At 51.6% G+C, this 15,000-nt stretch overlaps 2 protein-coding genes across 8 annotated transcripts in view; one reads left to right on the top strand and one right to left on the bottom strand.

Annotated features, from left to right (window-relative positions):
- Positions 1 to 262: 262 nt before the first annotated feature.
- On the bottom strand, positions 263 to 10,174 carry CHPF2 (chondroitin polymerizing factor 2). 7 transcript variants are annotated; one of them, XM_034759869.1, is made up of 6 exons: positions 9,940 to 10,174; positions 9,007 to 9,348; positions 8,138 to 8,868; positions 3,948 to 4,512; positions 3,314 to 3,496; positions 263 to 1,701 (listed from the first exon to the last, which is right to left on the bottom strand). In XM_034759869.1, the coding sequence occupies exons 3-6, from the start codon at positions 8,413 to 8,415 to the stop codon at positions 439 to 441; spliced, it is 2,289 nt and encodes a 762-aa protein (XP_034615760.1). In that variant the 5' UTR covers positions 8,416 to 8,868; positions 9,007 to 9,348; positions 9,940 to 10,174; the 3' UTR covers positions 263 to 438. The 7 variants fall into 7 exon arrangements, with proteins under 7 accessions (XP_034615760.1, XP_034615759.1, XP_034615762.1 ...); XM_034759868.1 differs by having other exon boundaries at positions 8,138 to 9,061; positions 9,275 to 9,348; XM_034759871.1 differs by having other exon boundaries at positions 9,007 to 9,061.
- Positions 10,175 to 11,396: 1,222 nt separating this feature from the next.
- Positions 11,397 to 15,000, top strand: part of LOC117871965 (ATP-binding cassette sub-family F member 2) — a 34,537-nt gene continuing 30,933 nt past the window's right edge. The window contains exons 1-3 of the mRNA XM_034759864.1: positions 11,397 to 11,684; positions 12,233 to 12,403; positions 14,333 to 14,545. Coding sequence (XP_034615755.1) covers positions 12,250 to 12,403; positions 14,333 to 14,545 — 367 coding nt within the window. The 5' untranslated portion in view covers positions 11,397 to 11,684; positions 12,233 to 12,249. The remainder of the gene's footprint in view (positions 11,685 to 12,232; positions 12,404 to 14,332; positions 14,546 to 15,000) is intronic.

The raw sequence follows: 15,000 nt of genomic DNA, 5'->3' as shown, positions 1-15,000 counted from the left end.
ATAGACTGGCCGTAATCTTAGAGTTCCATCCCCCTCATGCCCACAACCCACTCTGTGGGAGTGTCACTGTACCATAGTTGCATCTGAAAAAGTGATGTTCTGACCCACGAAAGCTTATGCTCCCAGTACTTCTGTTAGTCTCAAAGGTGCCACAGGACCCTCTGTTGCTTTTTACAGATTCAGACTAACACGGCTACCCCTCTGATACTTGTACCATAGTTGTGAATGAGAAGAGACTTGTGATAATTTGTGAGCAACAAAGTTAATTTGCATGGGAAAAACTTTAATCACTTTTCCTATTAAACCAAATTTTCCAATTGCCCTGCCCGCCCCTTGGCCTCACGCACCCATTTTTCCCAAGGCAGGACTGGGGCTGGGAAGGAGGGTGGAAGGTGCAAGTATTAAGGTGCTGGGGAACCACTGGCAGCTTCTGGTCCTTCAGGTGCTGTTGGCCTGTTCCTGCTCAAAGAGGGCCATGGCCAGGTGCGAGCGGGAGGAGAGCCCTTCCAGGTTACTGAGCACACAGCGGTGATACAGTTCCTCACTCAGCCGGGGGTTACAGCTCCTCAGCATATATTTCTGCACCAGCCCTGGCTCCACAGCCCGGAACAGGTGCAGGCCGGAGTAGCGAAGGAAGACATCAAATACTTCCATGCTCTCCAGCACTTCATCCCGGTCCAAAATGTCAGCTGCCAGCTTGGTGCGTGCTGCCATGTAGTCAGAGTTGTAGAAGCAAGCCTCAGCAAAGGCATGACGGTCAAAGTGCCCATCCCTCAGGAAGTCGGTGCTGGAGGAGGCGGCCTGCTCGCCATGGTACATCAGCACTGGGTTGAACTCCTGGAAGTGCATTGGAAAGAAGACCTGCCAGTTGCTGATGGTGTTCATGCGGCAGCGATTCAGGAACTCCGTGTTAACCTCTGTCCAAACGCTGGCCAAGAAGAAGAGGGTGTCCACAGGATGCTTCTTCGACACTATGTCCATGAGCTTCACCTGGGATGGCACCTCGGTTTTGACGCTGATCCAGGGGATTTTCACCTCTGCATAGCGTTTTTCAAGCTCTCCCACCATAGCTTTGACCCCAGCAAAGACATCCAGCTGGCTGACCCGCTGAGCATCATAAGGCTGGTAGATGAAGAGCAGGGTTAGCAGGGCGTTGTCATGTGTATCCAGCGTATTCATGGCAAACATGTCTAGGAAGTTGCTGACAAAGTCCAGCTCCTGCACGGTCAGGGGCAGCACCAGCTGCACGCGTGTAGCCTCTGTCACATAGGGCATGGGGATGATCTCCACCTTGCTGAGGGGTCGCACTAGACTCACCCGCTTAGCCAGAACATGGCTGTGGCCCTTCTGGGTTACAGCCTCCAGCAAGAGGTCCAGCACGTACTCCATGCCCCGTGTGGGGTCAAAGCGCCGGTAGCCATTCAGCAATTGTTGCTTGTAGAAACGAAGTTGAGGCTGGTAGCGGCTGTTGAGCTGCTGTAGCGCTGCCTCGATGATGTCACTAACATCGGCCTTGCTGGCTCCAGCCAGCTCACATTTGGGGGAGCCATCGGGGCAGGAGAAGAGGTGCTGCTCTGTGAAGTAGTCCCAGCTGATCACCTCGAAGCGGGATTTGGGGACAAAGGGAGCATTGATGCCTATGGGCCACGTCAGCCTATCCTCGCGGGCTGGTGTCAGCGATGTCAGGTTCCTGATCTGCATCTGTGAAGAAAGTACACTCCTATTTATAGGATCATAGGTATAGGGCTGGAAAGGACCTTGAGAAGTCACCTAGTCTAGTCCCCCACACTGAGGCAGGACGAAGTATACCCCTAGACAATCCCTGACAGGCGTTTGTCCAACTTGTTCTTAAATACGTCCAATGACAGGGATTCCACCACCTTCCTTGGAAGCCTGTTCCAGAGCTCAACTACCCTTATAATCAGAAAGCTTTTTCTAATATCTAACCTAAATCTCCCTTGCTGCAGATATTAAGCCCATTACTTCTTGTCCTACCTTCAGTGGACATGGAGAACAATTGATCCCCATGCTCTTTATAACAACCCTTAACATATTTGAAGGGTATCATCAGGTCCCTCCCACCCCCAGTCTTCTTTTCTCAAGAGTAAACATGCCCAGTTTAATCTTTCCTCAGGTTTTCTAAATATTTTATCCTTTTTATTGCTCTTCTCTGAACTCTAATTTGTTCACATCTTTCCTAAAGTGTGTCACCCAACACTGGGCACAGTACTCCAGGCGAGGCCTCACCAGTGCCAAGTAGAGTGGGACAAATATCTCCCATGTGTTACACATGTCACTCCTATTACTACATCCCAGAATATTAGCCTTTTCACAACTGCATCCCATTATTGGCTCATATTGAATTTATAATCCACTATAATCCCCAGATACTTTTCAGCAATCCTACCACCTAGTCAGTTATTCCCCATTTTGTACTCTTCCATTTGATTTTTCTAACTCAAATCCTACCATGACATTGCCCCTGTTTTGTTTCCCTTTTATCTTCACCCAGTCGCTTTCAACTTATCTGCCTCTTATCTCCTTGTGGACTCAGAACAAGTGTATGTATTCTCGATGTGTAATGCAACATTTCCTCCCTTTCTCCCTATCTTTCCATCCTGAACAAGCTATACCCTCTATACCAATATTCCAGGCATGAGATTTATCCCACCAAGTCTGATGCCAATTAAGTCATGATTTAGCTAGTGTACTATTACATCCAGTTCTTCCTGTTTACTCTCCATACTCCTTGCTTTTGTGTATAGACATCTATAATGTTGAGCAGATTCCTTCACTGTTTTCCCTCTTGTTGTTCCTATGACCCTATTGTAATTTTCATCCCCCGCTCCCAACATCTAGCCCTCTTCTAAGGTCACCTTTTTTTTTTTTTTTTTTTTTAATACCTGCTTGTGGGCTTTTGTCAACTGTCCCCTTTGAATCTAATTTAAAGCCTTCCTCACTAGGTTGGTGAGTCAGTGTCTGAAGATGCTCTTCTCCTAGAGAGGCAAGTGGTCTGGTCCCGCTTCCTGCCCCCCTCTCCACCCCAGAGGGGCAAATGGCCTGATCCCACCTCCCTATCTAGAGCTTCCTGAATCCTTGGTGGTGCAGGACAGTAGTGATTCTGATAGCCCCTGCATGAGGAGGGTGTGGTATTTCCATAGAGGAATCTGCCACTGCCTAGCTGTCAGAGATTCTCTGTTCCCCCACAAATCCTGGGGAAAAAAAAAAAAAAAAAAAAAAAAAAGAGATCCTGTCTGACCTCACACTCCATCTCTGCCTCAGGTTCCCTGTCGGTATTCCCCCACTCAGATACCTGGAGCTGCTGGATCTCCTGGTAGGCTCTGTCCAGCTGGATCCTGCTGAAATGCTTGTGCAATCGGTACATGAGGGTCCCCTCAGAGACAGGGTGCACAGTGAGTGCTGCCTGGAAGTCCTCACCCTCCTCCTTCTCTAGGTCTGCATTTTTGGCCAGTTCATAGGAGCGGTAATGCTGGCCCTGAAATGGATGAGACGAGTTAGGAACCCTGACACTCACACTGGGTCCTCCCTCCCCCACCCACTCATTCCGAGGGTGGTGAGACCCAGAGAGACAAACACTTGGGCATGGGAGTGGGTTTCACCCTCCACTCCTCACTTCATATATCAGAGGAGAATCCAGATCTCCTTGTTCTTTCTATCCTAGGCTGCCTCCCACTTCCTTGAAAAATTGTGAAATAGATGAAATCTGACTAAATCTGTTCTCTCAAATGTCAGTCTAGCTCCACCTCCCAAGTGCTGAGGGTGAAGACTGGTCTCTTGTCCCATGCTGCTACCCCACACCTCCTTTCTGCCCAGTACTTCACAGTATAGATTTGGAGGCACTCACCCCTTTGCCCTATGGCACAGGCATGTGAGGGTGTGGAGTCTATTGGGTTGAGGCTGTGCCCTAGCCCCTGGAAGGACAATACCTGGTGCTGGGAGACGCAGCTGATGCCCAGGAAGTCGATGATGCAGCGTCCCAGCCACTCATCCGGGCGCACACTGAGAATCTCATTACGGCAGCTGTCCAGATGCCGATGCAACTTGAGCAGCAGGCTCCGGGAAACCAAGTAGCCAAAGCCACCATGGCAGTAGCGGGCCTGTTCATCCCCCCCAATGAACTCCTCAGCCCGTCCCAGGTAAACATCCTGATTAATGCTTAGGTGCGTCACCAGGGTCTTGATCTGCTCAGCCTGGGCATAGGTGTCATCCTGCATGACATAGAACCAGTCATAGTCACCCCCAAAGTGCTGATGGATGTAGCGCATGGTCTCATACATCAGCCAGACTGGGCGTTCGTCCCCATGTGACACCAGCGCCATACCATGAGGCACCTTGGCGCTACGCAACCCTGTAAAGTACAGCAGGTGTGGGAAGTGATGGGCCACTGTCTTGTTCACTGCTACAGCCAGTGTGTTCATGGTTGCCTTGGAGGTGAGCACAGCCACAAAGAGCCGTTCATGGAAGCCCAGCTCTGTCTGGATATAGCGAGTCCTGCAGGGAAAAGCCATGGTTACAACACAAGCAGCTGGGAGAAGGGAATGAAACAGATCTATCCCTATACTCGCATCAGAGGCAGAGGGGGCACCCATACCCACAATTGATGTTTCAAGTAATCCGATTCCTTTAAAAGCTCTGACTTAGGGCTCAGCTGGACACATTACTAACGATCTCACATTTTTAAGGCACCTTCCTACTTCACGGAAACCAAGGCTAGTTAGCATCCTAACGCTTGTATCCAGCTATACAGAGAGATGGCATCACCCACTAATGAAAGACTGCCCCCTCTGGGCTGGGATGTAGCAGTGGTTTAACAGCCACACAGCAATGCTGAACAACAGTTTAGGGCAAGAAGTGAAGCTAACTATTGCAGTCAATAGAAATTGTAGGGGGGGGGGGGGGGGGTTCAAGGGGGCAAAATGTAAATATATGAGAGATCCTTGGATACCCTGGCGATCACATCTTGATTCCTGAAAAAGTGCCACAGGATCTTTAATGACCACAAATGATCAAGATCTTGCTTTTATATCATACCTGAAAGATATCAGTCTGGCAGCACTGACTTAGAGGGGAAACTGACCCCAAGAGATCTACCCACCCAGCAGTACAGCACCCCTTAGTGCCACATGATAGCATTGGGATCAGCACTCACTAAATGGAGAGTGCACTCACTACCAACCCCCGCCCGCTCCCTGCAGCCTCTGTTTCCTATTCAAGTACTAGGAACATAGAAATTGCCAGACTGGATCAGACCCGAGGTCCATCTGGTCCACTATCCTGTCTCTGATGATGGCCAGCACCACAGGTTTCAGAGGAAGCTGCAAGTAGCCTTTTAATCACTAGTAGTTTGACTGGTTTAAACCCTGAAGCATGAGGTTAAATAGTTCTTCCAAAATTTATGTTAGCACTATAAGAAGTTTGGCCTCATTGACATCCTGTGGCATTGAGTGAAAAGCATTTCCTTTGATTAGTTTGGAATTTCCCACCTTTTAATTTAATGTCCCCTTTTTTCTTGTGTTTTGAGACAGGGAGAACAGAAGTTGCTGATCTTGCTTTAGACCCCTCATTATTTTATATACTTTAATCATGTCCCCACTTGTCTCCTTTATGAGGTAACAGTCCCAACTTTTCAGCCATTTCATAAGAGAAGATTCTGCCCCCTCCCCCTATCACCTAATCATTCTGGTCTTCCTTCTCTGAACCCCCTCTATTCTATAATGTGCTGCACACAGTACCCAGATGAGGCCATGTCATTGATTTATAGAAATGCATTAATTTTTTACTATTCTCCATTCCATTCCTGATGTAACTGAACATCTTGTTTGCTTTTTGTGACTGCACCTGCAGACTGAGCAGAGATCTCCATCTCTGTAATGACACCAGGTTACTTTCCTGAATTGATTTTGAACTGTGTAAGTTATGAGTAGATTATTTTTTCCCCTCCAAAGTGTAGTGCTTTGCAGTTAGCAACATTGAATTCAATTTGCCATTATGTTGCCCATTCATCTAGCTTGATACAGGCTCTCTGAAGTTTTTCATGGTCTGCTCTGAAAAGACAATTTTCCTTTGGAGAAATTGTGCTGGCTATACACTGTCACATCATAATCTTCCAGCCATTTTATTATACTATATTTAATTATAGTTTCAACCAACTAGCCCAGTCTGACCCTGTTTAGCCCGTAAGAGCTGATGGGACCCACATGTTAGACATAGGCGGTCAACTTCACCTCACAATGACTTGCTCAAAAGTGACTAATAAAAATAACGATGTCATCTGCAAATTTTGGTACCTTACTGCTCATCCCTATGGTGGGGTGTCTACCCAACACTGTAATGAAAAGGGTTAAAACTGGAGCTTGGGAGCTCAATTAAAAAGTGCCTGGCCACACCTGCAGGGTGGGCCAGTCACGACAACTGATGTATCCTAACTGGGAGAGGAACTGGGGTCAGTATAAACAGAGGAAGTCTGTGGCAGAAGGGGTGACAGCTGAATTTAGTATGAGGGGCTTAGTGAGTGTTTCAGGAAAGTGAGGCAACATTAAAAAAGCTCCACTACATTTTTTAAGGATACTCAGCAAGGTAAGAGTGTAGTGGCATGGATGTATGGGGAATATAGTAGGTGATGGTTATACTCAGTAGATGAGTCCGCTTCACTATAAAGCATAAGAAGATGAAGGGGGCTGCAGGGAAAGAGGTAGGAACTCTGCAGGTGCTCCCCGGGATTAGGGAATGGAAACAGCCCTAGCAGACATTCAATTGACGACTAAGAGAGGAATAAAAGATCAAGCCTAAGGAGGGTAGAAGAGGGTTTAAGCTTACACTTTTACTTTGGCATTTATTGGGGGATTCCAGGAGGGAGTGCTGAGGGTCCTAGCCCTCCAAGAAGGGTGAACTCACAAAGGTTGTGGGACAGGCCTCCTTACAGGCTTAGTATGAAACAGTCCAGGGAAATGGCAGCAAGAAGTTTGAGGGATTGAACCTTGACTTGCCTGCTGGAACCCATTGTAGAAGCAGGCCTGGATTCCCCTACAACCATTGGTGAAGCCTCTAAGAAGGGAATAGATGACTGGAAGTCATGAGGAAAGGGCATATGAACCACTGGGACCAGGACCAAATGCAACAGACTAGATCAGGGATTGGCAACCTTTGGCACACGGCCCATCAGGGAAATCCACTGGCGGGCCGGGCCACTTTGTTTACCAGCAGCGTCCGCAGTTTCGGCTGATCGCAGCTCCCACTGGCTGCAGTTCGCTGTTCCAGGCCAATGGGGGCGGCGGGAAGCAGCATGGGTTGAGGGATGTGCTGGCCGCCTGCAGATAAACAAACCATCCCGGCCCGCCAGTGGTTTTCCCCGATGGGCTGCATGCCAAAGGTTGCCGATCCCTGGACTAAATGGAGCAATTAGACATTTTATTTTTTTGACTTTTTGCTACCCTGAAAGGTGTGGCACTAAATAATGACCTGGCCAGAGCTGAGTTACGGGAAGACAGAAACTGCGGGACAGAGCAGTTATAAATAGGGGCCACCAATCAGGGAATGTGCCTGCTATGCCACATCCACTGATGAGAGGGCATGCCTGCCGCGAATGCACTCTTCTACAAACCCTCCTTTCCAGAACATTAATAAATATATTAAACAATATAGATCCTAGGATGGAACCTTGAGGCCCTGGCTATTCGCTTTCTATCATGGTGAATATTGACTACTTATTCCTTCTCCTTTGTTTTCTTTCTCCTAGCCAGTGTTTGATCCATGAGAAGGCTTTGCCTCTCACCCCTGGACTATTTAATTTATTTAGTAGCATTTTGAGAGACATCTTATCAAAGCCATTTTGAAAGTTCAAATAAGTTGTCAACCGCTTCTCTTTATCTGCTATTTTTCCATGTTCAAAGAATTCTAATATACTAGTGGGAGACAATTTTCTTTTGGAGAAACTGTGCTGGTTATACCCTGTCACATCATAATCTTCCAGTAAATATTATACCATATTTAATTATAGTTTCAACCAACTAACAGGGGCTAACCAGGGTCAGACTGCAAGAGCTGATGGGACCCACATGTTAGACATAGGCGGTCACCTTCACCTCACGATGACTTGCTCAAAAGGACCGTTTCTTACCTGAGCACTTTCTTGTAAGGCTTGTTGGGGTCTCGGTAGTAGGGAACAATCCTGGGTTTGAAGTCCTCATCATTCTGGCTTGACCTTCCTCCAGCAACGGAGTCCTGCTGCATTTTCCCAGCAAACAGCCCATTATTTACCCCTGTGTCCATGCAACTATCCTCCCCATCACTCTGGATCCAGGAGACACGCAGCAGACTTAGACTGCATCCCAAGGAGAGGCCCAGGATGAGTGGCAGAGCAGGCCGCAGGAAGGCAAGGAGAGTAGCCAGACGCATGGCAGAGCTATCATGAAACAATATGCAGAATCTTCAACAAGGAAGTATCCAGAATCACAAAAAATCTGAACAAAGGGAGACCTAGAAATGCACCAGAACCTGAGAGAGCTAGAAAACAGTGATCCAGGAGCATGAGAGGCACGATTTCCCACTTAAAGGCAGTAGTAGGCCACAGATCTAGCCCAGTCATGGGTGTGTAACAATGTCAGAGATAAACCATAAAGTTCAGAGAATTTGGCAATATGGCTCATGTTGAAAAGAGAATTAAATGAGCCCCAGGTAGCGTCCATGCCTGGAGATGTGGCGAGTTATTCCCAGCTCCTTGACAGGTGAGGCAAAGAGGGCTCCAGCCCTGAGATCTGTGAATCCAGTCAACTCCAGGGACTTCAAGATACAAACACTTCTCACATGGGATGGAATCAGAAAGTTTCCTGAACTTCCAAGTACAGTAGCCTTAAGAGCAGAGGGAGAAAGAAACCAATGCTCAGGTCCCCTGGAATAACATCTGGCAACATGAAACACTGACCCTTTGCAGCTGATGGACAGTATCTCAGTGATGACTCAGGCTAACAGCACAAGACCCTGTCCCACCTGCTTGTTTCTTGGTTCCCAGCTGCTGCACTTTTGATGGTCCCATCCAGGCTACCTAAAGAGAGGGAAACTGAACAGCCAGAACTGCAGGATTGAATCTGCCTCAGTGACAACTGTGCAGACTCAGATTAAGGTTAGGATACCCTGAACTCCATAGAATCATAGAATATCAGAGTTGGAAGGGACCTCAAGAGGTCATCTAGTCCAACCCCCTGCTCAAAGCAGGACCAATTCCCAGCTAAATCATCCCAGCCAGGGCTTTGATTACCATTCACCCCCTGCTAGAAGAGAGGTCAGAGGCTCCACTTCTGAGACAATGCCAGGGAGATTGGCCAGTACTTCCTGCAGTAGGAAAAGAGGAGGACCTTAGCAGAGGTAGTGGAGGGACATGGGCTACAGGGGATTTTCCCCTTAAGGTACAAGTTCCAGTGCAGCCCCAGGCTCGGGGGACTGGCTGGGTGAGGATATTGGGCTTTCTACCCCTAAAGCCTATATTCCAGTGCAACTCTTATTGAACAAATGTGTTCAACATAACGAGCATCAGCACCCAGGCCTTAGCTAGTAGCTTCATCAGAGAGGCAAAAGATGGACTAGGGCCCGGAGAAAGCGTTCTCCTTTTTTCCCCCTAGCGCCCCTCCCAGGCAGGGCTGAACCCCCTCGGCAAGACGCCGTGTGAGGAGGAACTGGGTCCTGCTGAGGCCTGGGCGATATGCAGCCCTGGCCCTAGAGAAACGCTCCCGGTTCTGCCCCGAGGGAGGGGGGCTGGAGGAGGCCCAGTCTCACGGACACGACGGGGCCGCCCTGCTCCGGCGAAGGATGGGAAGCGAGGGGCTCGGGAACGCTCTGCGTGGCCCCAGCCCAGCGCCTGGCCCCGGCCCAGCGCCTGGCCTCCCGCCCGCGTAGGACTTGCCCCGCTGGGCCGCTCGCCGGTACCGGTCAGACGCTCTCCGCGCAGGAGCCCAGGCCCGGCGCCGCTCCCTGCCGGACTCGCCTCACACGGGCGCCGTGTCGGCCAGGCGGCGGCAGCCCTGGGGGCTGGGTCAGGCTGGCATTGCTCGTGTCCGGCCAGCGCTCCGACAGCTGCCAGCTCAGCCGCCTCATGCCAGCCCCTCTCCGCCCCCGGCGCCTTCCTCTTCCTCGCTCTATGGTCTCTCGCTTGCCCCTCTGCACGCCGAACCCTGTCCACTCCTCCGCGCTCTATGGTTCGGTGCGCATGCGCACGTCTCATCCCCACAGCCGCCGCTCCCTCCCCAGGCTTTGTAGCCACGCCCCATCGCCCTCCGGATCCTGCGGCTGCAGTGCCCCGCCCACTCGTGCAGCCCTGCGCTGGGGCCGGCTCGTGCCCGGCCGCAGCGCAGCCCGCGCCCGGGTCCTACCGCCCCGTGCCCAGGCAGCGCCCTTGGGACAGCCGAACCCGGGGCGAGGATCGGCCATGAGAACAGCCCCAGTGACAGCGCAGCGGGGCGGGCGGGGCGGCTCCCGCCCCATGGGCCGATCTCTGAGGTTTAGGGGGCTTCTCCCCCGGGACCGTCCCGGAGCAATAGCGCCCATCGCGGCCTCCTGCAGGGGCCCCTGGCTCTGCCGCTCCCGAGACTGTCCGGGCTGGCAGCGTCGGCATGAGATGGACCCCTGGGCTGATCCCGTCAGTTTGTATGTTCCAGGCCATCATGCCTAGTACAGGAGTCGGGGGTGGGGGGGCTGCTATTGCGAGCAGCTGAGGCTGCCCTGCAGATTGAGAGAGCCCCCCTGAAGTCTCACAAAAGACAAGGAAGAGTATTATGGGAATGGGATCTTGACACATCTACACTCAGCAGGAAAATGCCCCATCACAATTTGCCGGCCCGTTTCTTCCTCCCCGATGCTATCTCCCTCCTCTCCAAGGAAAGACACTAGTTCCATCTCCAAGTTTTTACTGTAAGCCTTTTGGGGGCAGGAACTGCCTTTTGTTTTACGGATGTACAGCACCTGGCACTGTGGGGGTCTGGGTCCATAACTAGGGCTGGTAGGCACTAAGCTAATGGAAATAATCATAATAAAGCAATGACAAGAAGCAAATACAGACTTGTACCTGACCCAAGAGGGATCAATCTGCTGTCCCATATGACCCCATCCTGGGCATGTGTTACCCCCCCCCATGGGGTGTGACCCAATTTTGGGTTCGTGTTTCCCCTTTCCCAAGGCATTGCCCTGACACCCACCACCATTCAGGAATGATCAGTTTTACGTTCATGAGACACTTTTCCAGGGGGAGGAACCAGTGCTTAATTACTAATGAAACAAGTGCCAGCGCTCAAGAATTTTTTTTATTTTCAAAACTGACACGGCAAGCCCGGAGGCGCGGGGCTCAGCCCTGCCAGGCCCGGAGGCGCCGGGCTCTGAGCTACGAAGCCCGGAGGTGCCGGGGGTGCGGATGCTGGGCTGTCTATTGGGGAGAAGCCGCGCGGCCAGATACTCCATTTCCCAAGGGCCCTGGGGCTCGGCGCGGTGCATGCTGGGAATCGGAGGCCCGTCTGGGCCAGTCTCTTCTGACTCTATTTCCCAGAGTGCCGTGAGGCCCCGGCGAGATGTGACGTTTCACGTGGCGATTGGCGGCAGGGCCGGAGGGGGCGGAGCGTGCGCACGCGGTGGCAGCTGTTCTGTTGCGACAGACGGAAAAGCGCGGAGGAGCCGGGCGGCTGGTGAGGCGCGCGGCGCCGGGGGGAGGTTGATTGGGCCTTACCGGCATCCGGCCGCTGCCTCCGGGCGAGCTGAGGCGCGGCCGCCGCCTGGCGGAGCTGGGGGTCAGCGGCGGCCCGGCGCCTCCCGGCCGCTGCTCTGCGAGATCTGGGACAACAGGGCGCCCCTCACCGCCGCGCCGCGCCGCTCCGCTCCGCCCGGCCAGCAGCCGGGCTCGGGCTCGGGCCCTTCCCAGCGGCCGCGGCGCCCTCGCAGCCCGCCGTCTGCCGGCCACGTCCCGGGCTGTGAGGAGCCGAGCGGCCGCGCCGGTTGGGGGCCCTGGCCCTTGTCGGGGGGCTGCGCGTCACCTCGGAGGAGTAGGGGGTGATGGCCTCGCTCTGAGCCCTGAGGTGGGAGGACCCGTAATCCAGGAAGCTGCGACTAGGCCAGAGTGAAGGGGGTGTCAATTGGGATGGGAGTCCCAGGAAAGGGACCCAGCCCGGGGTCTGTGCCAGGCCTTGGCTTCTCTCTAATGGGGTTCTTCCTCCTCTTGCTTTTGCAACTGTACTAGAGCGGTGACCTGTAACCATGCCCTCTGACCTGGCCAAGAAGAAGGCAGCCAAGAAGAAAGAGGCAGCCAAAGCTCGCCAACGGCCAAAGAAAACCCCAGAGGAGAATGGGGATGCTGAGCTTGAGCAACAGGAGATGAAGAATGAGGAGGTCAATGGGACAGAAGAGTCAGGTGAGAAAGGAGCATCTTGTGTTTCCTTTCCCTGGGTAGCTAGGCTCATCAGGTGCCTCCTAGCCCAGCACCCTCGGTGCTGCCAGTGCTTAATTGCAGGGCTTGGTTGCCTGTACATGTGTTTCTGTCTCAGGAGCATGTAAGACGACAACAAAGACTGATAGATAGCAAAGGTGCTGAACTGGATTACGCTAGAAACTAACCCCAGGGTATTAGATCTCTATCAGTGAAAATATCTCAGGTCCTTAGCTCATGCTGTACCCTGATAATACGCTGTCCAAAACCGCCATCTATATCTAACTGGTAAGAAGGCTCCCTCTGTTTCCCTTAGACAGTTATCTGGATGCAGTTCATGGGTTTGTCACACACAGGCAAGATTACAGCAACTCTTCCTACCTGGGTGTAGACTAGGGCCTTGCCTACACTAAAGGGAAAAGTCGATCTAAGCAACTCAAATCAGCATAGCTTAGATCTACTTACTGCAGGTTCCACACTATGTGAAGTCGACTCTTCTCATCAGGTGGAGTACAGGAATCCACGGGAGAGCGATTGGAGGTCGATTTAGCAGGTCTTCACTAGACCTGCTAAATTGACCACTGATGCATCGATCGCCACAGCGTGGCTCCTTTGGTAAGTGTAGACAAGCCCTAAGACCTCGCAGAGTAGCAACAGATGGTGCTATTGTGGCAGCGTGCCACAGAAGCAGACGTATTGCAGATTTCCATGGCATACAGTTCCTCTGACCTGCACTGGTTCTCTGCTGCTACTGGAACCACTCTGGGGTTTGGGGTTTCTTATTTTCAGTCTATTGGCATATAGGCTTGAGCTGTATTTGACTGTCTCTTTATGGGATGTATCTGGCACACTAAGACTAGCAGAGTTTGGATAGCTTAATGGGAGAGATCCTTCCCATAGGGGACCATTGGCCTGGTATTCTCTCGTAGAAGAAACAGGGAAGATTACTATCTTTGCTGTAGTGTGTTGACTTCACAACGTATGTGGAACAGGAGGAAACAGGATTCTTCTAGAGGTGGTGTGCCAGCAGGGCTGTAAACCAGGGCAGGGTGCAAAGCTGTCGGGGGTGGAAAAATGACCGAAATAAACATTAGGGGGTGCTTGCTCGACCAAGGTGCTAAAATGCCTAGTTACATTTCTGTATGCCAGGCAGTCATGGTACCAGAATCCCATGGAGTAGGCTGTACCTGTAAAGGATTCTTCTTTTCTGTATAGTTGCCTGGGACCATCCCACATCTGTGTAGCATGCAAAGAGATGCTGGGGGAATAAATCTGTTAGAGGTACCATCGTCCAGTGGTCAGGGCACTAAACTGGGACCTAAGAGACTTGGATTTTATTACTGGCTCTACCACTAACCTGCTCTGTGATGTTGGGCAAGTCATTCCCTCTCCAGTCTCTTCCCCCTTCCATCTTTTATTTGTCTGGCTGACCAAGCAAAGTGAGACCTAATGCTCAATGGCATTTCTGCCTGTCTGTAATGTGGTACCTTTTGAAGACCACATCCGATCAATTCCAAAACTTCAGGGAATGTTCTGGGCATCAGTGAGAAGAACCCTATTGATTTTGGTGACAGTTGGAAAACCCGAACATCTGAAAAGCCTGATTTGCACACAGTGCCCCCTATGGTGCTGCAGGCAGAGGAACACCTTGACATCAGAGGTAATTCAGCCAGTCATTACTCACCAATTGATTTGCATACTTCAATCCCATTGGGTGAACTGAATCAGTAATGAAACTGCACTAAACATGGTGATTCTGCCTGCTTAGCTGAGCAAGTGAGCTGCCTCTTGTCCTGGGGAACAGTGCTGGGGCAGGGGAAGACCCCCACATCATTTTGGGTGCTGGGGGCGGAGTGAGGGCTGCTATGGGGACCCTGGGTTAGTCCTTGTCTTTTGGCCTCTCTCCGCATGCAGAGATAGATGCTTTGACGAAGGAGCTGGAGGACTTCGAGCTGAAGAAAGCAGCTGCTCGTGCTGTCACTGGGGTGCTGGCCTCCCACCCCAACAGCACTGACGTGCACATCATTAACCTGTCGCTGACCTTCCACGGACAGGAGCTGCTGAGTGACACCAAACTCGAGCTGAACTCAGGGCGTCGCTATGGGCTTATCGGGCTCAATGGGATAGGTGAGATTGGGGGGTGCTGTGTGCATGTGGGGTGGGAGCTTCTCAGTGCTGGTTTGGGGAAATGATGCTCTGTGTGGTGAGCTGCAGGATGCAAAACTTCAGTGATGCCGGAGAGAGGAGCCCCCTGAGCAGGAAAAAACAGAGTGAGACTCAGCTGGGGCAGTGCAGCAAATACACCTGGGGCACCTGCCCTCACGCCAGGGAGATTCATGGGGGAGTAAAATGGGGAAGGAAGCTAGATGGATTTCATTGCAGCTTTCCGTTGTGTATTTAGCAGCATCCGTGTCACAGTGCAGGGACGTCATGGTGACCATGATTCCCTTCTTGAAATCCTGCCCTCTCTTGGCTTCTTTGACTCTGTCCTCTCCTGGTTCTACGCCTACCTCTCTAATTGAAGATCCTCCTCCTCTGCCTTCCAACGGTTCTGTGTGGTTTCCACGGGGCTCTGTCCTTGA

Source organism: Trachemys scripta, chromosome 2, assembly GCF_013100865.1.
Source record: "Trachemys scripta elegans isolate TJP31775 chromosome 2, CAS_Tse_1.0, whole genome shotgun sequence".
In the NCBI taxonomy this organism is placed as follows: Eukaryota; Metazoa; Chordata; order Testudines; family Emydidae; genus Trachemys; species Trachemys scripta.
Note: the sequence above shows the minus strand (reverse complement) of the source record. Positions and strands in the feature narration are given on the sequence as shown.

Excerpts from the sequence above, each read along its gene's own strand:
- CHPF2 (XM_034759865.1), bottom strand. The coding sequence starts at position 8,415 with ATGCGTCTGGCTACTCTCCTTGCCTTCCTGCGGCCTGCTCTGCCACTC. Across the intron at positions 4,513-8,137 it reads CCTTACAAGAAAGTGCTCAG|GACTCGCTATATCCAGACAG; the intron begins GTAAGAAACGGT and ends TTTTCCCTGCAG. Across the intron at positions 3,497-3,947 it reads GCTGCGTCTCCCAGCACCAG|GGCCAGCATTACCGCTCCTA; the intron begins GTATTGTCCTTC and ends CATCCATTTCAG.